The following is a 24,119-nucleotide window of genomic DNA, read 5'->3' on the forward strand; positions in this document are numbered from 1 at the left end:
AATATGGATGTGGCCTATAGGTCATATTCAGGATATATAAAGAAAAATAATCTGCCTGGGAAAATAGTGATAAGATTCTCGAAGAGGCATGTGAGGGATGCAATCCTGAAAGCCGCATCTGGAACACCCGTGAAAGTTGGAGAAAACACTATCAGAATTTTAAAAGACATTCCATTTGAAATAAGGCAAAGGAGAAAGAAGTACAAAGATTTAATTCTTTTTCTCCAGACAAATACAATCGAATACAGATGGTTAACTCCACAGGGCGTAACCTTCAAAATTAAGGACAAAAAGGAAAAGATTGACTCTGTTCGGAAAGCACGGGAATTTTTAAGAGCCCAGCTGGGAGAGCCAGAGGAGGAAGGGAAAAAAGGGATAGACAGTAGGTCCAGTGGCGAGCTGGACTCAGGGTCTTCCGGAGAAGATTCTCTATCAGAGAAAGGGGCAGCAGCCCCCAAAAGTCCTTACAAATTGTGAAAGAGACTGGGCAAGGGAAAATGAAGACTGAAGGACTCTGAACTGTGCTTTTGAAATTTCCAAAACTAGATGCTTGGGGATCTCTCCTGTAACAGTTAAAATTAAGAATTGAAAAAGATAATACTATACTTGACTTAGTTCATAATGGGGCTAGCATGATTAAGTGATAACATATGTTTAAGCTGATTTGATGACCTCCTCTCTTGGGTTTTTAGTCAGTAGTGGGTACCTTTTCTTTATCCTTATATGTAGTCCCCTTCCCTATTTTCTGTTATAGCTTGTAGTGTTAATAAAAATGCAATAAAAAATCCCCTCCGGGGGGCATAATTTTTTTTTTTACAAAACAGTACTCTGGTTCGTGTTCATCATAAAGAGTAACTCCATTTTCCATGGTATAGGAATGCAAGTATGTACCTTAACTATAGTTCTTCCCCGCACTGGGATTCTCTACCAGGGTTTAAGCCTAGCTAAGGATCCTTTGTTTTCTAATTGTGGTTAAGCCATATATCTTCATTCATATGTCACAAACAACCAGGGAGTTCATCTTAAATTGTTCTGTCATCACACTTTGAGCAAGAGTTGGGTGGTGCCCTGCACTGTAGTCAGGTTCCCCTTGAAGTGTTACCATACCTTGGCCCTGGGGCTGGCTAGTCTGGGTATTGGAGTGCAAGGCTTGTGCCTGGTGGACCGGTTGAGCCATCAAGGCAGTCTTCCCAGACCTCAACTTAAATAGGCTGGGAAGTAATTGGGTCCCGCAGGTGCTGGAGCTCCTGAGGCTGCGCTGAGCAAGGAAATACTGCTCTGAGTGCACGGGTCTAGTTCTGCAGGGGGGTGACACTCAGCCAGCCTGGCACTTCACCTCCTTTTTGCTGCCTCAGCTTGGGCCTTTTTTCACTGCCATACCTGCGGAGTGAGAGTGGGTGCTGGGGGGCTAGGGGCTTAAGTTCAGGTCCTGCCCAATGGAAGACTGGCAGCTATCTCAGTTCACAAAGTGCACTCTCTGGGATTGGGTGTATTTGAACATACCAAATAGTGCAACTTAATATGGTAACTAAATTATAAATGGTGGATTGTATGTTTTAAGCAGTAGAATATGTTTAGGTTTTATAAGAACATAATGTTTGTATATTTCAGTTTTGTCCAACATTTCTGTTTCTTCCTGAGGAAAAAAAACCAGGATCCCCCCCCCCTTCCCGCTGCCCATGGCTTTAACATTTCTGGGAATTTTACATCTCTAGTGATCATAGCTCACAAGGACTAGGATCCGGGAGACCCAGGTTCAAACTCTGTTCTGCAATGGAAGCTTGCTGGGTGGCCTTGGGCCAGTCTCACATTTCCACCCTAACCTACCTCACAGGGTTGTTGTGTGGATAGAATGGAGGAGAGGAGAATGATGTAAGCTGCACTGGATCCCCATTGAGGAAAAAGGTGGGGGGTATAAAGGAATTAAATAAAACAGTTTCCTAGGAATCAAGATTGCTATTGAATCCGTTGCATCTAATGCAGGTAGGAAGACCTGCACATGATTTGGCGTGGTGTTTATAAAGCTCCTGGGAGTGACTAGAGGTTTCTGTAAGGCTTTTATGATCAGCATCACTTTTCTTGTTCTCCCTTGCTTTTGTAGTTAGTGCTTTTAAATGTTATTGTCTGACTATATTTGACTGGTCAAATGCCAACCCTGTTGGCAGCTTGTTGAGTCTTCTGATCTCCTGCCAGTACAGCAGCAGTGGCAGCCAGAGAACAGCGAAGGCCACAGGTGGTTAGGAGAAGCCAGTGAAGCAGACTCCCCCTTTAACTTACCTTCCATTGGTTTGTGAGCCAGATGCAGATTACCTGACTTTAGAGCCTTGCACCCTGGCTCTGTTGGGGGGGGGGGGGTTGCACCGTCCTACAGTGTTCTATGGGGTGGTTCAAGACATCGTTCTTTTAGGTGTTCATGATGCTGCAACAGTTGTTTCATACATGTTCAGATCACAGCTGTCTATTAACCATCTCTGTTGAAGGATGACAAAGTAGTACTTGCAGTTTAAGTATTCCGAATTGTAGGCTCATTTCAGTCATCTTTAAATGCCAAAAGAATTATGGGTCATCCTGATAATATGTTGCTACGTCTATTGTATCTACACATGATGACCAGCTGTTGGGGTAATTGAGTGTATAGGAAGGGCTGTGCTCTGTAAGCAGTGTCCCTGTGGCAGAGATTCAAAATTACAAGTGGCTTTCCTGTGTCCTCGGATCATCAGGTCTTCCTCCTTATTGTTACCAAATGCTAGATGAGTTTCTGATAATGCACAAAGTCTTCACGTGGTCCCCGAGCCTTCTTTCTCTATTTTAACGTATTAATGTATTGTCATCAAGTTGCAGCCGACTTATGGCAACCCTGTAGGGTTTTCAAGGCAAGTGGTGTTCAGAGGTGGTGTGCAATTACCAGCCTCTGTAGAGCAGCCCTGGAATTTCGTGGTGGTCTCCCATCCAAGTACTAACTGGGTCTGATTCCACATAGTGAGAGCTTTTACAGTTCCTCAGGGCCTACAAGGGCCTGCAAGATGCATCTCTTCCGCCAGGACTTCAGTTGAGGGCAGCGGTTATCTAATTTAATCTGGCCTCCCCCCCTCCTCCCCCCCAGCGAGTCACTCTTATGTGTCTGTTGAGGTATAATTTATTTTAAAGTATTAGTCTTGTACTTATTTTATTGTATTTATTGTAGGTATTTTGTTATTCTGTTTTTATAATGTAAATCTGGACGCAGCAGATTATTATAGGTTGGAACCCGCCCTGAGCCTGCTTCGCGGGGAGGGCGGGATATAAATGGAAGGAAATAAATAAATAGCTTCTGAGGTCTGAGGGGATCAGGCTAGCCTGTGCTATTGCTGTCTCATATTTCATTGGTATTACTTCTCTACCCCAGAGCTGCCCTTCCTGCTGCAAAGTGAGGCCATTCGTGAACTGCTGTTGAATAGTGGCCAGGTTTTCCTGTATGACCAGAGTTGGCCATACCTACTTTATGGAGCCGAGCCAAGCACCTTCCTGTTGTACGCTTATTCTGGCCTCTCTTTGGACAACCACTAAATTCTTGCTTGTTTGCTTGACTTCTTCTCATTAGGTCCTTCCCCACACGCTGTCCATAAATTAGCCAGTGTGATGTAGTGGTTAGTGTCAGACTAGGATCTGGGAGTCCCAGATCCAAACCCCCGCTCTGCCATGGAAGCTTGCTGGGGGACCTTGAGCCAGTCATACACACTCAGCCTAACCTACCTCAGAGGGTAAGAGGAGGAGAAAGATGTAAGCTGCCTTGGGTCCCCAGTGGGGAGAAAGACAGGGGAATAAATAAAGTTAATAAAGTTATTGGCACCACAAAACAGTGAAGGGTTGCCTAGCAATGCAGATGTAAGAGAGAAGCACTAAAGGAGGTACCATCCTTACTGATTTTTAGGAAGAGGAGCTGTAAGCGTGTTCCTGTTTACTGGGGCTTTTAGTGAGGTCTAAGTGGCAGGCATTTTCTTGGGGTTAATAGGGCTTTATTGTGTTTAATTTGAAACTATAATCTGCCTTAAGACACAAAGGCAAGGTGGGGTATAAAGATTTTAATAAGATTTATAAATCAGTTTTAGTGCTATATGAGATCCTGCTACGACCTCATCTGTCCAAGTACACCTGCTAACACTGGGTTGTTAGTGGCTGATTAGCCTTTCATTTTTGCTATAGAATGACTTTTTAATTGGATAGCTATTTATTTTTCCCTGGATTGTTCTATTAATGTATCAGCAATATTTATTACTGTAGATGGTGTGCCAGATTTATTTTAGCACTTTCATCTTTCCAGTTAGTAAAAGGTTTCAGCAGCAAAACATGCTAATACTTTTAGAAAGTCTGAGAGCAAAATCCCTACTGTATTTCAGGGGGATGTAAGGAGGTAAACCTAAATCTTTGCAAACGTGAGAGGAGATGTGGGCTTATGTAAACTGTTTTTCGTGTTTTCTGTGAGTCTGCATCATAAATATATGTTGTGGTGCAGCTTGTAAGCAGTGTTCCCTCTAAGCTGACTTAGTGTGAGCTAGCTCACAGTTTATTAGCCTCTAGCTCACATATTTTTGCTTAGTTTAGGAAGGATGGCTCCATAGCAAACTAATTTATGTAGTAACAAAATTGTTCACTCACAACTTTAATGCCAGTAGCTCACAAAGTAGAATTTTTGCTCAGAAGACTCCGCAGCTGACAGGGAGCATTGCTTGTGGATATAATTTGCAAATCCATGTACAGAATTAGTTTGAAAGTTTCTGGTAGAACAGTTCCTCAAATGGAACCACCACTCCCCTTCAGATTTGGTGTGCGGATGGAATGTGAATGTTTGGTGCAAGTGGTTGAAACTACTTACAGTTAATGTACATACTATTTTCCTCCAGCAATTATCCCTTTCAATATCTGTCATACCAACCTCTGAACAAAATATTTAAGTTAATCGTTTTTTAAAAACAGCTTTTTATATAGGCTGCGACTAAATAGGAAACTTGTTCTTGTGTGCATATATTTATGTGTTTTTTTTTAATTGCAAGATCAAGATCTCTTGATCTTGAGAAATTCACATTGAAAGAATGGGTTTCCCTCATCCCATTCTTCAAACTATAGGTTTGATTGCAATAGGAATTTTCTTGGGAGAAGGCCAGTGATATACTATGAGTGCATCATGTGCAGTATTCTCTACTATTGCAATTTTGACAGAGTCAGAGGTACCTTGTAGCATGATAGTGTTTTATTGAGGTATGCTAGGTTACCTAAATATTAGGTAAATTAGAGGCAATCTAGATTTTCCTTTGACTAGTATATAATATAAACACAAGGGACTATTGTATTCTGTGGAATATGGCCATGTGCCTCCCCATTGCCCTCCTGCAATTCAAAATGAAGTAGTGGGATTAAATAATAGAATTTGAGTCTGCCTGCAGGATGTAGGGCTCCTCAACACCATTCTGAAGACCTCTTAATATCCCATAATGCTGTATTGTCCCTGTAGTGTACTTTTACAGTTGTATTTTGAGAAATGGAAACCTTGAAGAAACCAGAAGTGCGGGCATTGCACAATTAAATTCTATCTTTAATGTGTTTTTACTCTTATTAAACAGAGAGTTGTTTCATTCTTTAAAACAATCAGCAGTATGTACTATTATAGACTTACACTGAAAGGGTTAAAGCAGTCTCTTGTAGTGAGCACTGAAATGTTGTCTACCAGTTCATGTGCAAGGGCAGAGTACAGTTTCCATGGAAACTCATGGAATAATGTGTTTCATGCTTTCCCCCTTGCATTTTGATAGTAACATATCCTTGCATGCAAAATGCTCAGAGTTGGATTCCACTGTAATGATGATTGCCTGAAAGGAAACATATTTGATGTTTTCAGATATACAATATAAACATTTAAATTGTGGATGTAATTAAGAAGTAATGACATAGTATGCAAATTTGATAATGGTGCCAAGTCGGTATTTCTAAAAACACACTGTCAAATTTCATATATCAATTTATTTTTCTTTTCATCAGAGGTTGCTGATGGTCCTATTTTAAAAACCTGTTTTGCATAATATGCTTGCCTTCCCAGAGGTTGTCAGGGTTGTTGGGGGGGGTTTCAAAATAGAAGCATAACAAGTTAAACAAATGAATTTGGAACTTGCAGAGCCCTGTGACAGGCAGGAAATTTGTAATAAAAAGGTTCCGGGAATGGAAAATCTGCTAAATGGCTGGTTGTATGTATGTGTGTGTCTGGGTCTGTGTCTGTTACAGCGACTCAGTCAGCCTCGCCCATCTTGTTTGTGTGGGAAACTACAGGTTGGCTTTCCCTTACATTTTCAGGGTCCTAGAGAAATTCATCTTGTGTTTAGGTGACTAATAAAGTGGTCACATTTGATTTGTGAAATACTGGGGTTTTAGTTCAAGAATAAAGAGATTATGCCATAGTGAAAGTAAAATTATAAGAGATAAGAGAGCCACTAGATAAGGCAAAAGATGCATCCCTCAATTTAAGGGGAGGAGTAAGATCTCTAGGTATTCTGCCTCTAGAATCCCTTTAAAAGGATTATAGAATAGTGGCTGTAAATGTTTGTGCGTGGGAATGAATTTATATGTGTGAAGAATTTTCACCTTTTCATCTGGCAGTGGCTACCAGAAGATGATGTCACCTTGCAGCTGATTGGCTGTTTAAGCACCTAGAGCAAGGAAGAGAGAGAAGGATGCCGGCACAAATCTCTGTGGTGGATCTATGGTGTTTTCTGTCAGTTTTATATGGAATCTTTTGATCAGGGCTGAGATTGTCCATCCGTGTGGCCATGTGAGCAAACAGGAGCACCTTAGCGTTAGGGGCATTAAGAACTGTCAGAGGAATGAGGCGACTGATCTGCAAACGGATCTGCGATTGTAAGTGTTAAAATCAGGGTGGAAGAAATGAAGCAGGGAGTGTTAGTAGACACATTGTGGGAGGATGTGTAGCAGAAATGGCATGCATGTGTAGTAGGAAAGCAGGATTTTTTTCCCTTGAAAATTCTGGAATGAATTTAGAATCTGTAAGGGCTTGGTTAAAGCAACAAATCAGAATAAACAAATGTTCACATCCTAACAATTTTCTTGTTTCCATGCTAAATCATCAAACCATTAAACTATATATATTTCACTTCAGAGTCATTTGGAAAGCTATTACATGAAATGAAATAATATTTTTTTTACTGCATTGTCTTTCTTCTGGGCTGTAGACAAAGAACATAATAATTAGTATTGATTTATTTGATTTTTGGTGACTTCTGGTGAGAGCTGTTGCAAGGCAGGGTTCTTAAAAATATGGAATACTAATAAAAGGTCTTGTTTAAAACATCTTTAATAGATAAAAGCTTTGATGATGAAGAATCAGTGGATGGAAACAGGCCATCTTCAGCTGCCTCTGCTTTCAAGGTTCCTGCACCTAAAAAACCTGGAAATCCTATAAATACTTCAAGAAAGCCAGGTTCTGCTGGTGGGCCTAAGGTTGGAGGTAAGATTGAACTATATTCAAACTTGGATAAACCTTTTTTGCAGACCCTGGCACAGATAACAATGTATCAAAGAATTTTGAGGTGTGATGTTTAATTCATAACTGCAGTATTATTGCAGAGCAGGGAAGTGTGAAGGACCTTGACAAGACTGTGTTGCTTATATGAATAGACATTTTGTGTGAATATAAATAATATTCCAGTTAATATACAAGTTATCATATGTGCACAACAGAAGTAGGTTTATTAAATATTTGTGAGACCATGTTGGCCTCCTTGTTAAAGCAAGCTCAAGATTTTTTTAAAAGCAGAATGCATGCGACACATCACTAGGTGCCCTCACTTTCATTAAGGGATGGAGATGTACTTCTTGTTCCCTTGCATTGCATTATGCAGAATCTAAAGCTTTACTACACTGATACTAAAACTTCTATGTTATTATTGAATAACTGAGAAATAACCAAAATTATATATCAGGTATCATCCAGCTGTTTAACAAGAAAAAGAAAATATATATGGGCATAGTTACAAAGCTAATCTTGACAATAATTTCAGTATAAATCTGACACATTCTCTCTATTTTATGTATTGGATTGTATGGATTGTCTTACCTCCTTAAACTGGGACACAAATATATGTACTCTTTACAAAAGGAATCAAAAGGAATAAACATTTGTATGAATTTACTACTTTACCAAGCAAAACAAGGTACCATAGTGGTACACAACTATATGTCTAAGTTCCATTCGCTTATCTAGCAGATTTACCTGCAGCTTTCGATTCTACCATATTCTGGTTTTAAAAGTTGCAGAGTGCCTCATGTGGTGGGAAGTGTTTTGTTCATTTTTTTTTAGCAAGGAAGCAGTTAAAATGTATTTAAGGCAACCCAGGATGTGATTGCTATGCAAAAAGCCAAACATAATAATTTTTTTTTTAAGTCTCGTCTTGTACAAGCGTATGGTTTTAAACACAGAGCACAATAATATGCTCTGGTTGTCAGTGTATTGATATAAATCAAGGAAATTTAAAACTGTGATTTAAGTAATGATTTCGGTCTCCAAGAAAAAAACCCAGTTTAAATAATTGATTTAAATTAAAATATTCTATTATTTAGATACTTCCTAAATAAAAGTGCTTAGTAATTTGTTGCAGTAACCATAAAATATATGGATTTAAAAGTACATAGACCCTTTATGCAACCTTTAGATGGTACACTAACAGAACAATCTTATGCATATTTTCTCATATATAAGTCCCACTGTGTTCACTAGGGCTTACTTCCGAGTAAGTGTGCGTAGGACTGCATGTTTCTGAAATATTTCAGTATTTTACTTATATAGAAAACTATATACAATATATTGTTTATTTATAAATAGGGTCTCTCTTACAATGTGCAGCCATGATAACTGTTTGTAGACAGGAAATGGTTGAAATCAGCGCTAGAATGTTTTTTTTCTTTCCTGTGTTCTTTTCTGCTTTAGTCTGTCCCCATGTACATTGTCAGATAACTGCCCTGCCCTTCTCATCCCAACCACACCAGAATAATTTCATCCAGAAGAAGGGGCTGGTGTTAATTACTGAATAGATCAAGATAGGTCACCCAGATGGGTGGGTGCACAACAATGGGCAATACCTGTTGTGATATCCTAATTTTTGGCCCTTCATTTCAAGCCATAATATACAGTGCAATAGGATGAATGACAAATATGTTTTCTTATAATTCTTTACAAAGAAAAGCATTTTTCAAAAGTTCAGAAGGATCATAAATTCAGTGTGAATTTCATTTTAGACAAGTTTATTTTCAAACAAACAGCTGAAGCTTAAAATCAAATCAAATTTAGATTTTTAAGCTATGTTTTATTAAAAATGATTTTTGTCTATTCTGCTGTCCATTCTGTTGCAACAGGTGTACACTTGCTGTGAGGTTGCACTATACTCACCCTAGATTTAGCTCATTATAGAAGGGCCTGATACAATGGATCTTGGTACAGACTTGCTTTTGTGTTTGGTGTAACCTCTTAGCAGTTTACTATAAAATTAATAATACATCTGCATAGTATCTATACAAACCAGTCAGTTAGTTTTTGTAGATACTATATAGAAGTGTTACCAGAAAGCAAATACTTTCAGAACTGCCACACAGTACTTGCCTCATCAGCTTACTCGAAATGTGTAAAGCATGTTACATGATCATCTCATGGTTTCCTACATAAGCCAATAGGGTGATGTTATGTGGGAACACTTTCTGTGGCATGAGTAAGCTTATCCAAGTGTAAAAATTGTCAGTTCATAGGACTGTTTGTTGTATTAATATTTAAAATGCATGTTGGTCCAGTGCCTCTTAAAGTCTCATTTGCCACTGGGGGAGCAGCTGTCTGTTGTGTACATTATGACCACTCCTCACTTCAGCTTCCAAGTGGCTGTCAAATGAATCCTGTTCCTACATGAAAAAGTGGGACTATTTTTCTCATTGTGGGTTAATTAGAGGTGCTTTACTACAAGTAGCTCTAAGAATCCAAAATCATTTTTATTTATCATTCTACAGAAGTGGTGGATTTATTTCTAAATCTATTTTCTAATCGTTTGAGTCTTGTATCTGTTACATTCCATTTTCATAACCTGTTTTGTGGACTCAGAGCCTGAAAATCAGATATAACTATATATTTAAAAGCATGGTTAAGTTATAACAGTGACACTGGCTTACTAAACACAGTCTGTTGAAACAGAGGCCAACTCTAGCGATCTTGTTCATCTAATGTGAAAAGAGCTGTTAGGTAAATTTATGATAGTGATTTCATTTAACCAAGCTGTTGCAAGGTAACCGCAGTTAGCACATGAATGTGAACAGAGGAATTAGTTTAGGGAGACTTGGGTTCTTTATTGATTTTCGTTGCCACATCTTGAAAATAGAGCCGTAGAAGAGAAATAACATTTAGACTCATTTTTCATGTTCATTGTTGACATGGCAAAGATGACATAGTGTGACTCCTCCCAGTGTTTTTTTTTTCTTCTGAATGCCCTTCTCCTCTACATATGTTGGGATCTCAGGTACACTATGTCCTCCAAAGCAGCAAAAGTTAACATTTCCCTGAATCTGATAACAGGATGAGTATTACATCTGGGGGAAAAACACAAAGAATATGGTGATCCAGTTCAGATTAATTTCTCATTGTTCTTCCCAGTGATACTCATTCTGCGGATCGTGGAGAGCCACATCTGGTATGCCCATCACCCCAAACAATAACATATAATCCTTTTAATTATCAGAATCTCTGAGTGCCTAGAGTTGTCTTTCCTGGTAAATGGGGATTTTGCTTTATGGGCTAGCACAATGCCCTATTCCACCAGTTTATTTAGCTGCAGGTGTTGGCCCATCCTCAAACACAAAACTTCTACATCTGCACAACCTTGATAAAATAATCATGGGCAAATTCTGTTGTGATTTTAGAATAATATTTTTATCTTGGGCCCATAGTAATGATGATAGTATTCCAACTTTTAAAGAAATTGCCCACTTCCCTGGAGCATGGGGCAAGTGCCATGGAGAACAGGGCTCAGAAGACCCACATGAGCTAGTCAAAGAGCCACATATGGCTCCCAAGCCATTGAGTGATTTATCCTTACTGTGGCATTCAAGATTTTGTATAGACCATGATGATTTCTGCTGTCTATTTTGCTAAAACTATAATGCAGTCTATGTAACTGTGTTTTTTTTAGGCAAGGTAAAGGGTTTTTTCTCCCAAGAGCAGTTGAAATATAAAGGCTTATTACTGCTAGAGTAGAGGTGTGGTTGATTAATTTTAGAGGTAGCTATTTCTAGATATACATGTTGAATCATCTTACCAATGTAGTTGGTAAACAGGGTAAAAAATCTCCCTCTCTTTCTGTTACTCAGCCATCTTGAAAATAGACCCCTTATATTTGTAAGGACTACAAGAGCCAGTGTGGTGCAGAGGTTAGAGTGTTGGATTAGGATCTGGGAGACCAAGGTTTGAATCCCCACTCTGCCATTTCACAGAACAATGTGAGCAGCCTATATAGGGTTGCCAAGTCTTCTTACCTTGGCAGCGGGGAAGCTTCGCCGGGCTCTGGGAGATCCTCGATGGCGCGCGCTGCCAGCACATCACAGGAAGTGACGTGCTATGTCGCTCACGTTGAGGGCGTGGCCCAGATCGTCAGAGGGAAAACCATAGAGTTTTCCCTCTGATGATCTGGGCCACGCCCCTCTGACGATCTGGGCCACGCCTCTGGTGACGCAGCCACGCTGCGCTTCGGGGGCAGAGTTCCCCCCGGGGCCCGGTTCTGCGGCGGCGGAAATCGGGCCTCCAAAGCAGGGGTTTCCCTGCCCCCACTTGGCAGCCCTAAGCCTATACCCCCTTTCCCCCGCCTCCCAACACACCCTTACTTGCTTAAGGAGCTAGCAATAAAAATTTGAACAATAGAAAGAAAATGTGGCAAGGGAGAGACAAGAATAATAGTGAATATGGTTTTTAAGCAAAGGTCACAAAAAACAACAAGAAGAAACCTATTTAGTTGTGATCTTTTTTTAAAATCAAATTTAAATATTTTATTAGGTCATTTATAAGGTAAAAGTGTCAGTGTGTGCCCACTCAAGTGTTAAAATAAAACTGCTATTTTTATTTACAAAATATCTGGAGCATGAAAACTGCTATTTCACCCAGCCCATCACAAACATGTTTTCTGATTTGGTTAAATGAGTTGCCCTAAGGATATGTGTATTAAGTGACCTTTTGAGTGCATGACATTAAAGTATTTGCTTATTGCTAGTTCTGAGACAAAGGCATGTTGATGCTGGTGATTAATCTTTCTCATTAATGCCTTTCATATTTTTAAAAACATCATTGTCAATATTTTGACTGTATTTCACAACAAATGTAGATTCAGTTTTTGTAAGTAGCTCCGTGTCTTGGCACATTTTGATTTCAAGGTTGTTGCATTAATTTTAGAAAAGGTAAAAAAAATGTTACAAATATGCCTTATTTAGACTAGCAAACTTACTATGTTCCCTTCCCTTTGCTCAGGTATATTTCATCTTCATATACCTATTATCTTCAAACTTTCTACTTTCACCAAACTTTCTAAATAGCTTTCTTTGCCTGAAAAAGTATTATATTTGGAGTTCAGATCAATATCATTCCTGGAAATAAACATGAGTAAAAAACCCAATAGCAAAAAGTGTTCTGGACACTGAGTATTGCCAATGTTACCATTCAATGGTGACAAGTGCTTTGAGCTTCTAATGTATATTTCCAGTCTGCTTTTGATGATGGGTGAAGTTGTATTTCAATTTTTGGGAAATGGAGAACAGAGCTAGAGCTAATGGTGCAATCCCAAGTGGAGTTGCTCTTTTCTAAATTCATTGAAGTCAATGGGCCGGAAAGGGTATAACTGTGTTTATGACTGTACCATAAATTTTATAAATCCCAAATATTTCAGAGATTTAGCCTCTACCGTTCATGTAACTAAACCTCTAATAATAGCTCTTCTTACCTTCTGCTGCTGCTTCTGGTTGCCACCTCTCTGGCCTCGTGGGGGAGGTTGAAGTTTCTTGCTTACCTTCCTGAATCATTTTGATGTAACCCTTCAGTACCCTCCCCCGTCTTAGAAAGTTCAAGGTTTCTGCTGGCCTTTTACAAGACAGTCTCACCTAGCCTTTCTTTCTACATAGGATTTTGGTTTCTACCCCGGTTTACCAGTGATCCAAGCTTTTATCCTTTATATATTTTGCCAGTCTTTCTGCTGGTGTTTTTTTCCCTCTTATGAGAAAGAGATAACCATCATCATTGTGCTCTCCACAGGTAGCAGAAGCAGACGAAATCATGCAAAATATGCAGATCTGTTTAAAGTACATAATTACACTGGCCACAAAATTAATTATTCCTGGTACAGAATTGTTACACTGTCAGAGACAGTGGCCTTCTAGTAATAATTACAAATATTTTGGTACATTTTGAATAATATTCTATAGAACTGTTGACACATTAATTTTAAAAACTTGGTTAATTTGAGCTCTCAGTCGCATAACTGTCACTTTAATCTCAGACAACACATTATTTTTAACTCTTGTAGGCACAACCAAGGAAGGTGGAGCGGGTGCTGTTGATGAAGATGATTTTATAAAGGCATTTACAGATGTTCCTGCTGTACAGGTAAGGACCTGTCAGCTATATTTCTGAGATGACTTTTTTAAAAAGTACTCTTCATAGCATAAATTGCATTTCAACAATAGAACATTAGCTGTTGACAGTGTTTAATGAAACACTGCGTACAGTGAAACTTGGAATTTCCTTCTATTTCTCTTGGGCATCAGATGACTTGCCTGTGGAGGCCATGAAAACTGTCTTGTAGGTATGTTTGGTAGCTGCAGGTTTGTGTTTGTTTTTTACAGTCTTGAGTTTTAAGTGACGATTATGTGGTGGGAAAGAAGTAATCTTTCAAGTTAAGTTTGCTAATGACCTGGGGAAGAAGCAAAATCTCCTGTAATGTGCAGTTCACTAGCTAGAAGCAGCATGTGTGTGGTACTTAAGAGAGTTTAATTGGTCAGGAATCTGTAGCATAAGAAAGCCTGTCCACGTCTGCTCTCTTCCTATGGCATACGGCATTCATAGTAAGGTGGATTAATCTGTAAGGTGCTTAAATACACAGTCTGGAGAATTCTGCCTTGAGCAGGGAGTTGGACAAGGTGGTGATTAAGTCCTGTCCAGTCAGTTCTGTGTAATGTGAAGTCAATACTGAAGTCTCTTTTTTGTTGCAAAATAGTTTGGCTTGTTACATTATTGTACTACTGCTTGTCTAGTACCATAACTTCTAAGTGTTTGACAGAGCAGGTGTTTGATTTTAGGTAAAGAATATACCCAAAAGTGATGTTACTTTGTAAATACAGGCAAAAAGGACTATGTTTAGCAAGAAGACAATAGTTTATCTGTTCTTCAGAACGTTTGTATGCTCTCTCTCCAGATACCTGAGATTATAGTTTCTTTGTTGTTTGTGATTTTGTTTCTTTGTGTTGCCCATAGTGAGTGAAGGCTAAACTAACAAACCATGGTGGAAGCAGCATGCTCTGTAGTCACTGTTCCAAGATTCTGTTTTCAGCCAACTTGCCATAACCTCTCTCTTTTTAATGAAACCACTGTATGTTGTCCTGGAAGCTTTAATGATTCCTATCTTTATCGATAGCTATCGTCTTGATCAAGTACCACATCATATAAATGCAGACTACTGATTGATTGCTTGATTCAGTGTGGGCTTGAAAGCTTTACCACCAATCAGCTATCCAGTATCTATCCCAGCTTTTTAGTTTAGCCACAACAAAATTGATTTTCTTTAGTCCTGAATTATCTGTGTAAATGGTGTGAAATTAATGCTTAAGCTGTATTGATGGTGAATGTCTTGGTTAAACTTTCACAGTATGGAAAAAAATTCCTCTCTGCTAATTAATAAAGGATAGCTATAATGGTATACGTTATGTAAAATCTTAGTGCCTTTATATTTTGAAGCATGATATAACTGAAAAGATTTTTTGGAAAGGAATTCTCAATAAATAGTAAAGTAATAGTCATTAATAGTAATTAAAGCTACTATTTTTCTCTTTCTAGATCTAGTCACCTAATTTTAGCTGACATGATGGTTTAGTTGTTACTGAGGTTACAGTGGTGTTTATGTGTAGGAGGCTTTGGAATTTATGAGATTCTGCTACTGGTACAAAAATCCAACTTACTGTAGGACCAGTCTGGTATTTCAATAACCCCTCCCAATAACCCACCTACACACACCTTGATCCAAATATTTAAAAACTTTTTTAAAAGAAAAGCGACAAATAATAGAGGTAAACTGTGCTAATTACAGAAATTAGTGTCTTCTAGAAGAGTCCAGAGCTTAGCCCTTCCCAGAAATTTAGCAGAATGCCATGCTAAATTGTATCATCATTGCAAATGCAATTAATTCAATTGCTCACAGGCCATTAATTCCTGGCTCACAGGCAGTTGTGACCTGTGCCACCTTCTGCCAGTAAACACTCTAGTACCTAGGGGTAAGAATTTGAAAAAAGAATTTGAAAAGTCCACCCACTTGGAGAGGAACTCCTTTCTAAAAGGACCTTATGGCAGAATGTCCCAGTCAATGTGCAAACTACCCATTTGTGAAAGGAATGCTTCCTTGTCTGGTGATAAGTGGGCCACACAGAAATTGCACTGCTTCAGAGATAGGCTAAATTGTGCTTTAGGTTTGCTGGTTTGTCTGCATGAAATCTGAGACAACAACCTGTGCCACTACCCTGCAAAAAGAATGCCAACCACATCCATTTTTTTTTAATTAAGGGTTTGATCTCTGTGCATATTAATAGCAATCACTGCTTGACTGGATTTTTTCAAGCCCTATGGGACTGCACGGTTTCTGGGAACCTTCAAAATAACTCTTTGGGAGCCTTTGTGCATCTGTTTGTCTAAGATTGAAAAATACATGACATGTTTAGGCTACTAAACAATAAGGCAGTGTGTCCCCAAGTCTGTGCCCTGGCAAAGAACTCTGGTGAGCAGTGTTCCCTCTAAGCTGAGTCAGTGTGAGCTACCTCACATTTTTTTAGCCTCCAGCTCACACATTTCTGTCTTAGCTCAGGAAGGATGGCTCCAGAGCAAACTAATTTATGCAGTAGCCAAATTGCTCTCTCACAGCTTTAATGCCAGTAGCTCACAAAGTAGAATTTTTGCTCACAAGACTCCACAACTTAGAGGGAGCATTGCTTGTGAGAAGGCGTGCTTTTTTATTGTCTCTGAGTGTGCGTGTAAATGCTGAGCTAATTCCAAGTTGAGTGGAGGGAGTTCAGCATCTCTGTTGTTTGGCAACCCCAAATCCTCCAGAGGTGGACATCAGTGGACATTGTGCTATTGCTGCAACCATGATGCAATGACAAAAGATGAACTTACACTTAGTGAATTTTTGATAAAATTTGGTCCCAGTTAGCTTGACAATATTTAGCTATTTAGTTGAACAGCGTACCAATCCTATGGGACATTTGGCGGGGGCATCAAGTCACTGCTGACATGGTGACCCCATAGGGTTTTCAAGGCAAAAGATCTTCAGAGGTGGTTTGCCATTGCCTGCCTCAGTGTCACAGCACTGGTATTCCTTGGTGGTCTCCCATCCAAATATTAACCAGGGCCAGCCCTGCTTAGCTTCTGAGATCTGATAAGATCAGGATAGCCTTGGCCGTCTTAAGTCAGGGCGTGGGACATTTATGTGCAGAATTATATGAACTGGTGGCTGCAAAATCTAAAATATGAATTAAACATCTTTTAAAAATTAGAGTTATGTCTTGTCCTTCAAAAATTATTTTTCATACACACAATACAATACATGATGGAACACACAGTTGTACAACCTAGTTCTTAGTGAGTCAGGCAGATTATAAATAAAATATATATCATAGGATGTCTTGTCTAGACTCAATGAGATAAGTAGCCTATAAACAATCAGTTCACAGAAGGTTGTGAACACCCTGTCACAGCTAAATTAAACAATTTTTGTGTAGTGAACTTTACCTGGCATATTTAAGATTAATTATATAAGATTCTTTTCTTTCTCCAGTCATCTGCTACTTCACAATCAGTCCAGCCATGTCATACAAAAATTGCCCAGTTGAGAATACTAACTGAATACCTAGTTCTCTATTCCTAAAGTAGAAAGAGGGTTTCCAGGTATCAGAGAAGTAAGCAATGTTTAGCGCTCCCATCTCTCAGCTTAATCAAGTCAGTTAATTTAGATAATTTAGCCAACTCCCATACTTTACTTACCCAGGCTTAAAAGCTTAAACTTGTTGCTTTTCCCCAGTTTTTAGCTAACAGCACTTTGGTAGCCATCAATAAATCAAGAACCATACTACTTTGTTTATACAGAATCATATTTTCTCCATCATATCTTCTCCAGAAATAACCTGAAAATCTTCATTATCAGTTGTGAGAAAAATAAATTATCTTGCCGTGTTCAAAGAATTTTTAAACCTTGTGCTCTCTTTATAGCACTTGTCAATTAATTCAGTGTTATTTCAGTGTTTAATTTTTTTTCTTCATGTTTTCAAGGGAGCAAGTTCTTGTGATATATTGCCCTCTGTTGGCTTATTGTAGCACAGAAGAGATTTTTAAAGCAGTGTTTAAGGTCCAGCATTCTTGCAACATTTACTGCTGTTTTGTCCCTTGTGATTGCAGTATTTTTGTGTGGCATTTCCACTTACACAGTCTTGGATTATGTACTGGGATTTTTAATTTTGCTTATATAGCTGAATTAGTACAATTGAAAATATCGCTGTGTATAAAGTCTTGATTAAAGGAGGAACCTTAAAACAAGTTTTTTGAATAGGCTTATTTTAAAATATGTTGCCTTGCTTTTATTTATTTATTTGAATTGTTGAATGCCCATCTTTCTATTTTAAAATACTCAAAGTCTTCCAATACTCCCAAGTTAAAAATAGAAAACAGTTGTTAAAAGCTTAAAATGCACAAGAGCCATTATTTAATAAAGGTCTCCTGGCCTAAAAAGATTTTCAGCTGATGATGGAGGGTCTCTAAACAAGAAAGTATCTACAGATCAGACTTGCTGTTTGGAACTTTCTCTCCCTTGTACTGAAAAATCCTACCGCATAAATTGGACTGTTTCCACCTGAGTGTCCTATTGTGATCCCTAAGATGAACATAGTTTGTCTCTAAGTTTACTGTTGATGTGTCATGCCTGGAAAACAGAAGCATAGGATGATATTTGGATAGTTGCTTCCTTAGTTATGGAACTAGCTTTTATACTGACTCATCAGGTAGGGAGCCTGGGAGGCTATCAAAAAGCTGAATTTGGTAGCCATGAGCTCAAGACATCTCAAGAACTTGAAGAGTTTGTAAACAGGGCATATGATCCTGGCCGCATACTCTCAGAAAGCAGGCTATGCCGTAGCAGATAGACATGCAAGAATATGGAATTTGGCCCTTCACATACATTAACAGTTTTTGGATTATGGGAGGACTTGGATTTTCACAAGCAGGCAAAAATATGTGTATCTCTGCTTGTAGAGTATGTAACTACTCACAGAAAATCAAGGGGAAAAGTTCCCCACGTCAGATTGGCCATAAACCTGTTAACTGGAAAGGAGGTTTTGCTTGCTTGAATTAAATTAAGCATTTTTCTGTGCAGGAACTCACAGAACCCTGATCTTTTTTTTCCAGATCTATTCTAGTCGTGAACTCGAAGAAACGCTAAATAAAATCAGGGAAATCTTGTCAGATGACAAACATGACTGGGATCAACGAGCCAGTGCGGTATATATTTTTAATATTAATGTGCAGTACATATTTAATTAAATAAACTTTTAAAGTTGCTGTTGTTGTACGCTAGATCGGTGTGGAATTAGAAATGCAGTTATATTTATTCTTTAATCTCCCTTTCTCCCTTAGCTTAAGAAGGTCCGGTCACTGCTTGTTGCTGGAGCAGCACAGTATGACTGCTTTTTCCAGCATTTACGGTTGTTGGATGGAGCATTTAAATTATCAGCTAAAGATCTCCGATCACAAGTTGTTAGAGAAGCATGCATTACTGTAGCGTAAGTACATGTTAATCTGATACATTTAGAAATGTGGTTTGGCGGTGGTAGATGTATTGACCATTGAGAGTCACGTTGAAATTCAGCAGAAAATGTACAGTCTTAATTTGCTTAATTCTGTGCAATTGTATTAGTAACATTTGACATGCATGGCCACCATAGAATCCAGAGCACAGCTGTAGCAAATGTCTTTTGTTATATAGGTAGTATGGCAGTTCTCTTATCTTTACAGATCATGGCCCTGGGTTTCCTGCTGTTGCAAATCCCTTATTAAAGATTCAGTGATAAAGATACTTAATCGTAGACATGAATAGTACCCCAGAAAGATATTCATGTTGCTAAATATTAATATGCATTAGATTGTTTAAAGTAGAAATTATATCAGTAGACCAGACAACAATAATAGCTAGGGTTTCAGGCTCCCCACTATTTCTAATTTCAGCTGTTCAAATTGATGGGCTGCTACTCAAACAGTGTAGGCATGGAAGGTAATGAGAACTGATTTACCTTCTTGTTTTAATCATCTGATATATTCATATCACACTTTCTATTTTATTTTTTCAGCTCTTGTGATTTAAGCATTTTGTAACAAAAGCTGATACTTCAGAGCTCTACAAGTAATATGCCAGACACATGGGCACCAAAGTTGTTCAGATTGTGAGGTGGGCTAGCCCACCTGTGGGTAAGGACTAGTCCCTTCCAGTAGGCATTACTGCCCCCCTGCAGTTACTTGATACAGGCTTGCTGAAGTTTTTTTTGCAAGTGCCCTCTTCCTCATTGTATCCTCTCATTGGTAATTCACCTAGAATGTGGTCTTCCTCAAGTTTCTGCTTGGCCCGGATAAAAGTCTTTAAATTTAGAACTTGCCTTGCTGATCTGGAATCATTGCCTCATCTTTTTCATTTATATAACTGCTTTTTCTTGCTTATATTGATTCAAGGTCACCAATCCAAAATTAGGCTCCCTGTTTACAAAGCTAATTTTAATAAGGAAACCCCTGCCAAATAGAATTTTTATACTCACCCAGGAAAAGATTTTTAAAAGAGACTGGGGATTGTTAATTACTGATGCTAAACATATATGCTCTCCTCTACAACATCGTGTTTATGGATGCTTTCACTCTCCAGTCTTATTTTTATTATTTGACAGTTCCTAAATTTAGACAAGCATATATGTTAGGGCAATGTAATGCTTTTATTTTAATTCAGCTGAATGACGGTACAATTTAACAATATTCCTTCAGAAAACAGCAGATGTGTTTTTTGTTCTCACCTACCGGATTGCGTATTTCGTACTTATTTATATAGTTGCTATTTTTAAAAGTCCCATGATAAATATATTACTCCCTGGATTGGACACTTGGCAAGCATTCCCAATGTTCAGAAACTGAAATCCCCCCCCCCCCCCCCCCCAACAATGCATGGTGAATGATGATCTGTTTTGCTATATAACTTCTATATATCTGAAAAACTGGGGGCAACAAACTGATCATCTTCAAAAGTGTTATATGATCTCCAAGATCGTATCATCTGACTATTTGCTGTTTGAAAATAAATATTAGACTCCATTGTGTAACATTGGAGCTTCATTGATCCAGCAAAGCAGCACTGATGGGTTTGTGTTAAAAGTTTGAAAAGTACATATTAGCAGTATATAGAAAAGTTTGTTAGCATAGTACCTTTTATGGTGAATAGTTAGATAAACTGAGTAATTATATAAAGCCCTCGGGCTTATTAAATATATCTGATGACCAATGTTATTTAATTCTTTGCAGCCATCTTTCATCTATCCTTGGAAACAAGTTTGATCATGGCGCAGAAGCCATTGTGCCTACTCTGTTTAATCTTGTCCCTAATAGCGCCAAAGTCATGGCTACTTCTGGGTGTGCCGCCATTAGATTTATCATTCGTGTAAGTCTGCTTCCATTATACTGTTAAAACATGTTTATTAGCTGCAAGCATGTCGGCCTGTGCATTTTTATGTGTCCAAATCCATATTTTTAATGCCCTTCATCATGACGTATGGTGGCAGCAGAAGGGCCAGGATGAGACAGCACAAAGGAGGTGAAGTGCCAAACTGGCTGCATGCAGTCCTGCCATCTAGAACAGTGCTCTGAGAGTAATACATAGAACTGTCACTACCCTCATGCCTTTATAGAAATCTCTGGTGCAGCTTTCTTTGAGTTCTTGTCATCCCCCCTCAAAAAAGATCTCATAGCATGGGGAAACATACAGAAAACAGCAGAGTGATCAGATGTTAGGCCAACAGGGCTGTACTTGATAAAGTGTTCAGATACGGGCTTTTTAGGGGGGGGAGTTTGTTCTTTTTATCAGACTTCTTAGTTTTTAACCTCCTTGGTCATGCCATCAGAAACCTCAGAGTAACCATCTTCAAGCATTTGGGGTATGCATATGGAACGCAAGGTCCAGTAACCAAAATTTATTTAGAAATTTGACTCAGTCAAGGCCCAAACAGGGACTTACAATCTTTTTCTCACACTATAAGAGCTGAGAATAACATTGTTTTTTTGCAGAACAAAATTTGAGTCCAATGGCACCTTTAAGACCAACAAAGTTTTATTTAAGATGTAAGCTTTCGTGTGCAAGCACACCTTTTTTGTAGAGTTTTTGAAGTAATGTTGACCAACAAAGTTTTATTTAAGGTATAAGCTTTCATGTGCAAGCACACTTTTTGTAGAGTTTTTTGTCTCACAGGATGTAATGTTGACTTCAAAATTGTGTTAGATCTAACCCCCGTGAAATTATCTATCAACAGCAGCTGCTTGTTACGTGCTGAACCAGGATTCTGTTCTGCATTTTGTCCCTGGTTTGTTAATTGCAGTTAGTACTAGTTGTAGTTTTCTCCTTATTTCTGAATTCAGAAATCCTTGTTTGTTCAGTAGGACCCCCTCAGGCAGCCTTCTGGATACTGAGTTGACTATGAAGTGTGGCAGAAAAAAATTGCCAGGCCTGTTGCATTCAGCTATTAGTGATACTTTCTCAGGACCCCCTTTCCATGTCTCCTTCCCTTCACATGTGCTCTCTCAGCTACTGATGATACCAAGCAGAAATGTGCAGCAGCAATTTCTTCTTGGGGAAAATTTAAAGGGCAACACATGCTTTTATCCAGTTTGCCACATACACTACAGAAATTATTCCTCATAAAGCATTGCTACATTCAAAACTGTTCACAACTCCCATTCCACCACACCTTATCCCTGAAGAGAGGGTTCCCTTCCCCTTCCCCCCTTTATATACTGGGAGAGGGCAGGTGAGTGAGGGACCTGACCACCATTGTGTTTCTTCCAAGGTTTTATGTTTTTAGAGAAAACTTGTTTAGAAAAAGCATCACAACAAGAGATAGTAGAACCATTTTTATTTGTGTGTGTGTATACAGACAGGCAGTCAGACATCCTGACAACCCAGAGTTTGATTAAATCCAGGTTAGTGTGGTGATGTAATGTGGGGTGGCCAGCCATCTGGTTTGTTGGTCAGGTGCCCAAGTGAGAGTCCAAAAGTGCAGTCCTGGATAAAGTTTATCTGGTGTTAGCCAACTGATTTCAGTGGGCTTAAACTGGAGTAACACTTTAAAAGATTACACTGTAAACCGTGGTTTGTACTTAACAAGTAGGAATGTATTTCAAGGGCTTGAGGGTGGGAGAGAAGGGTCTATAGAAGGTCTTTCTGTTTTGAATGCAATGTAGAGAAATGCATTGCTATGGCTGTACTGAAAGAGTATAGGAAAATGTGGTGAGGGCTGTAAAAAATTCAGACTTATTTAAAAGAGGAAGGGATTGAAGATCCTTGGCTAAGAACAAGCTGTGTTTCTTGACTTGCCCCAGTTCCCCCCACACACACACCTCCTCATTCCCGTCTTGTTTATTTTATCTGGGCAGTAGTGAACAGGTTGCATAAGTAGTAAAACTTTGCCAGCTACCTGCATTTGGGGATTCTGGTTGGAGGCAGGAAAGGAGGTGGCAGACTGACTGGGAATTGTGAACGAACCATAGTCCGTTGTACATGTCTGGTAAACTAACCTGGGTTTATTCAACAAACTGGTTTAGATAAACCACAGGGGGTTTTGTGACACATGAATGTAGTCACATGCTCAACTAAAAATACTGTGTGTGAGAAGGTATTTTTCTCTTTTCAGCATACCCATGTGCCCAGACTCATACCTTTAATAACTAGCAACTGTACCTCAAAATCTGTTGCAGTTAGGAGGTGAGTATTTTTTTGCATTTATGAATGCCAACTTTACTTTTCTCCCTTAGTATAGGCTATTAGTGATTTTTCTCTTCAGGAGCTTGTATGTTACATAGAGAAAGTTTCTCATATTACAAGATATTACAGTTCCACAAGATCAAAATATGGATACATGACAGTCCCATTTGTGATTTTACTGCAGATCTGATGTCTGGATTTTTATTAAACTTGTGCTACATGCTGAACTTGTTTTATGTCTTTTTTAGGCGCTCTTTTGAATTTTTAGACCTGTTGTTGCAAGAGTGGCAAACTCATTCCTTGGAAAGGTATTTTTTCTTACAATATAGTAAAATTATCAGTAATTTACAACTTCAGTGTCTGCCTTAATCTCATGAACAGCATAGCAACAGTTATGTTTACAGCCTGTTGATAGTATGATCTCTTACTGCACTGTGTTCTGCTGTTAGTGTTTAAAAACTTGATTTAAAATTGACACACAGCTATTTCCATGTTTTTAATGAGGTCAACAGACTGAATTTTCATCAAAGTCTCTTCAGACACCATAGTTTTTGTAAGATTTTATTCTAAGGATACTATTTTAAACATTGGTTTTTCAGCCTTGATAAAATGTATAAAGATTCATTCTTAGGCGAAGTATGCATTGGGGCTCTTCATGGAATAGGTATGACCAGTAAAATCCGATGAGTACACAGGAATGAATGTTTGTTAGCAGTTCAGGAGAGTACTCGGTAACAGCCATGTGGAAGTATATAACCTAATTACTTGATTATTGCAGCCTAACAGTATCTGTGTGACTGTATCTCAGCAGGA

General features: G+C 38.7%; 1 protein-coding gene across 11 annotated transcripts in view; it reads left to right on the forward strand.

The window, feature by feature from the left end:
• CLASP2 (cytoplasmic linker associated protein 2) overlaps positions 1 to 24,119 on the forward strand; it is a 151,365-nt gene that overhangs the window by 63,951 nt on the left and 63,295 nt on the right. For all 11 annotated transcript variants that reach the window (XM_015427377.1, XM_015427303.1, XM_015427344.1 and 8 more), the window contains 7 exons: positions 7,343 to 7,489; positions 13,578 to 13,657; positions 18,710 to 18,802; positions 18,938 to 19,083; positions 20,858 to 20,993; positions 23,236 to 23,306; positions 23,555 to 23,614. In XM_015427377.1, the coding sequence (XP_015282863.1) occupies positions 7,343 to 7,489; positions 13,578 to 13,657; positions 18,710 to 18,802; positions 18,938 to 19,083; positions 20,858 to 20,993; positions 23,236 to 23,306; positions 23,555 to 23,614 (733 nt within the window). The remainder of the gene's footprint in view (positions 1 to 7,342; positions 7,490 to 13,577; positions 13,658 to 18,709; positions 18,803 to 18,937; positions 19,084 to 20,857; positions 20,994 to 23,235; positions 23,307 to 23,554; positions 23,615 to 24,119) is intronic.

The sequence above is a fragment of the Gekko japonicus genome, unplaced genomic scaffold, assembly GCF_001447785.1.
Source record: "Gekko japonicus isolate JY-2015 unplaced genomic scaffold, Gekko_japonicus_V1.1 scaffold272, whole genome shotgun sequence".
Lineage (NCBI taxonomy): Eukaryota > Metazoa > Chordata > Lepidosauria > Squamata > Gekkonidae > Gekko > Gekko japonicus.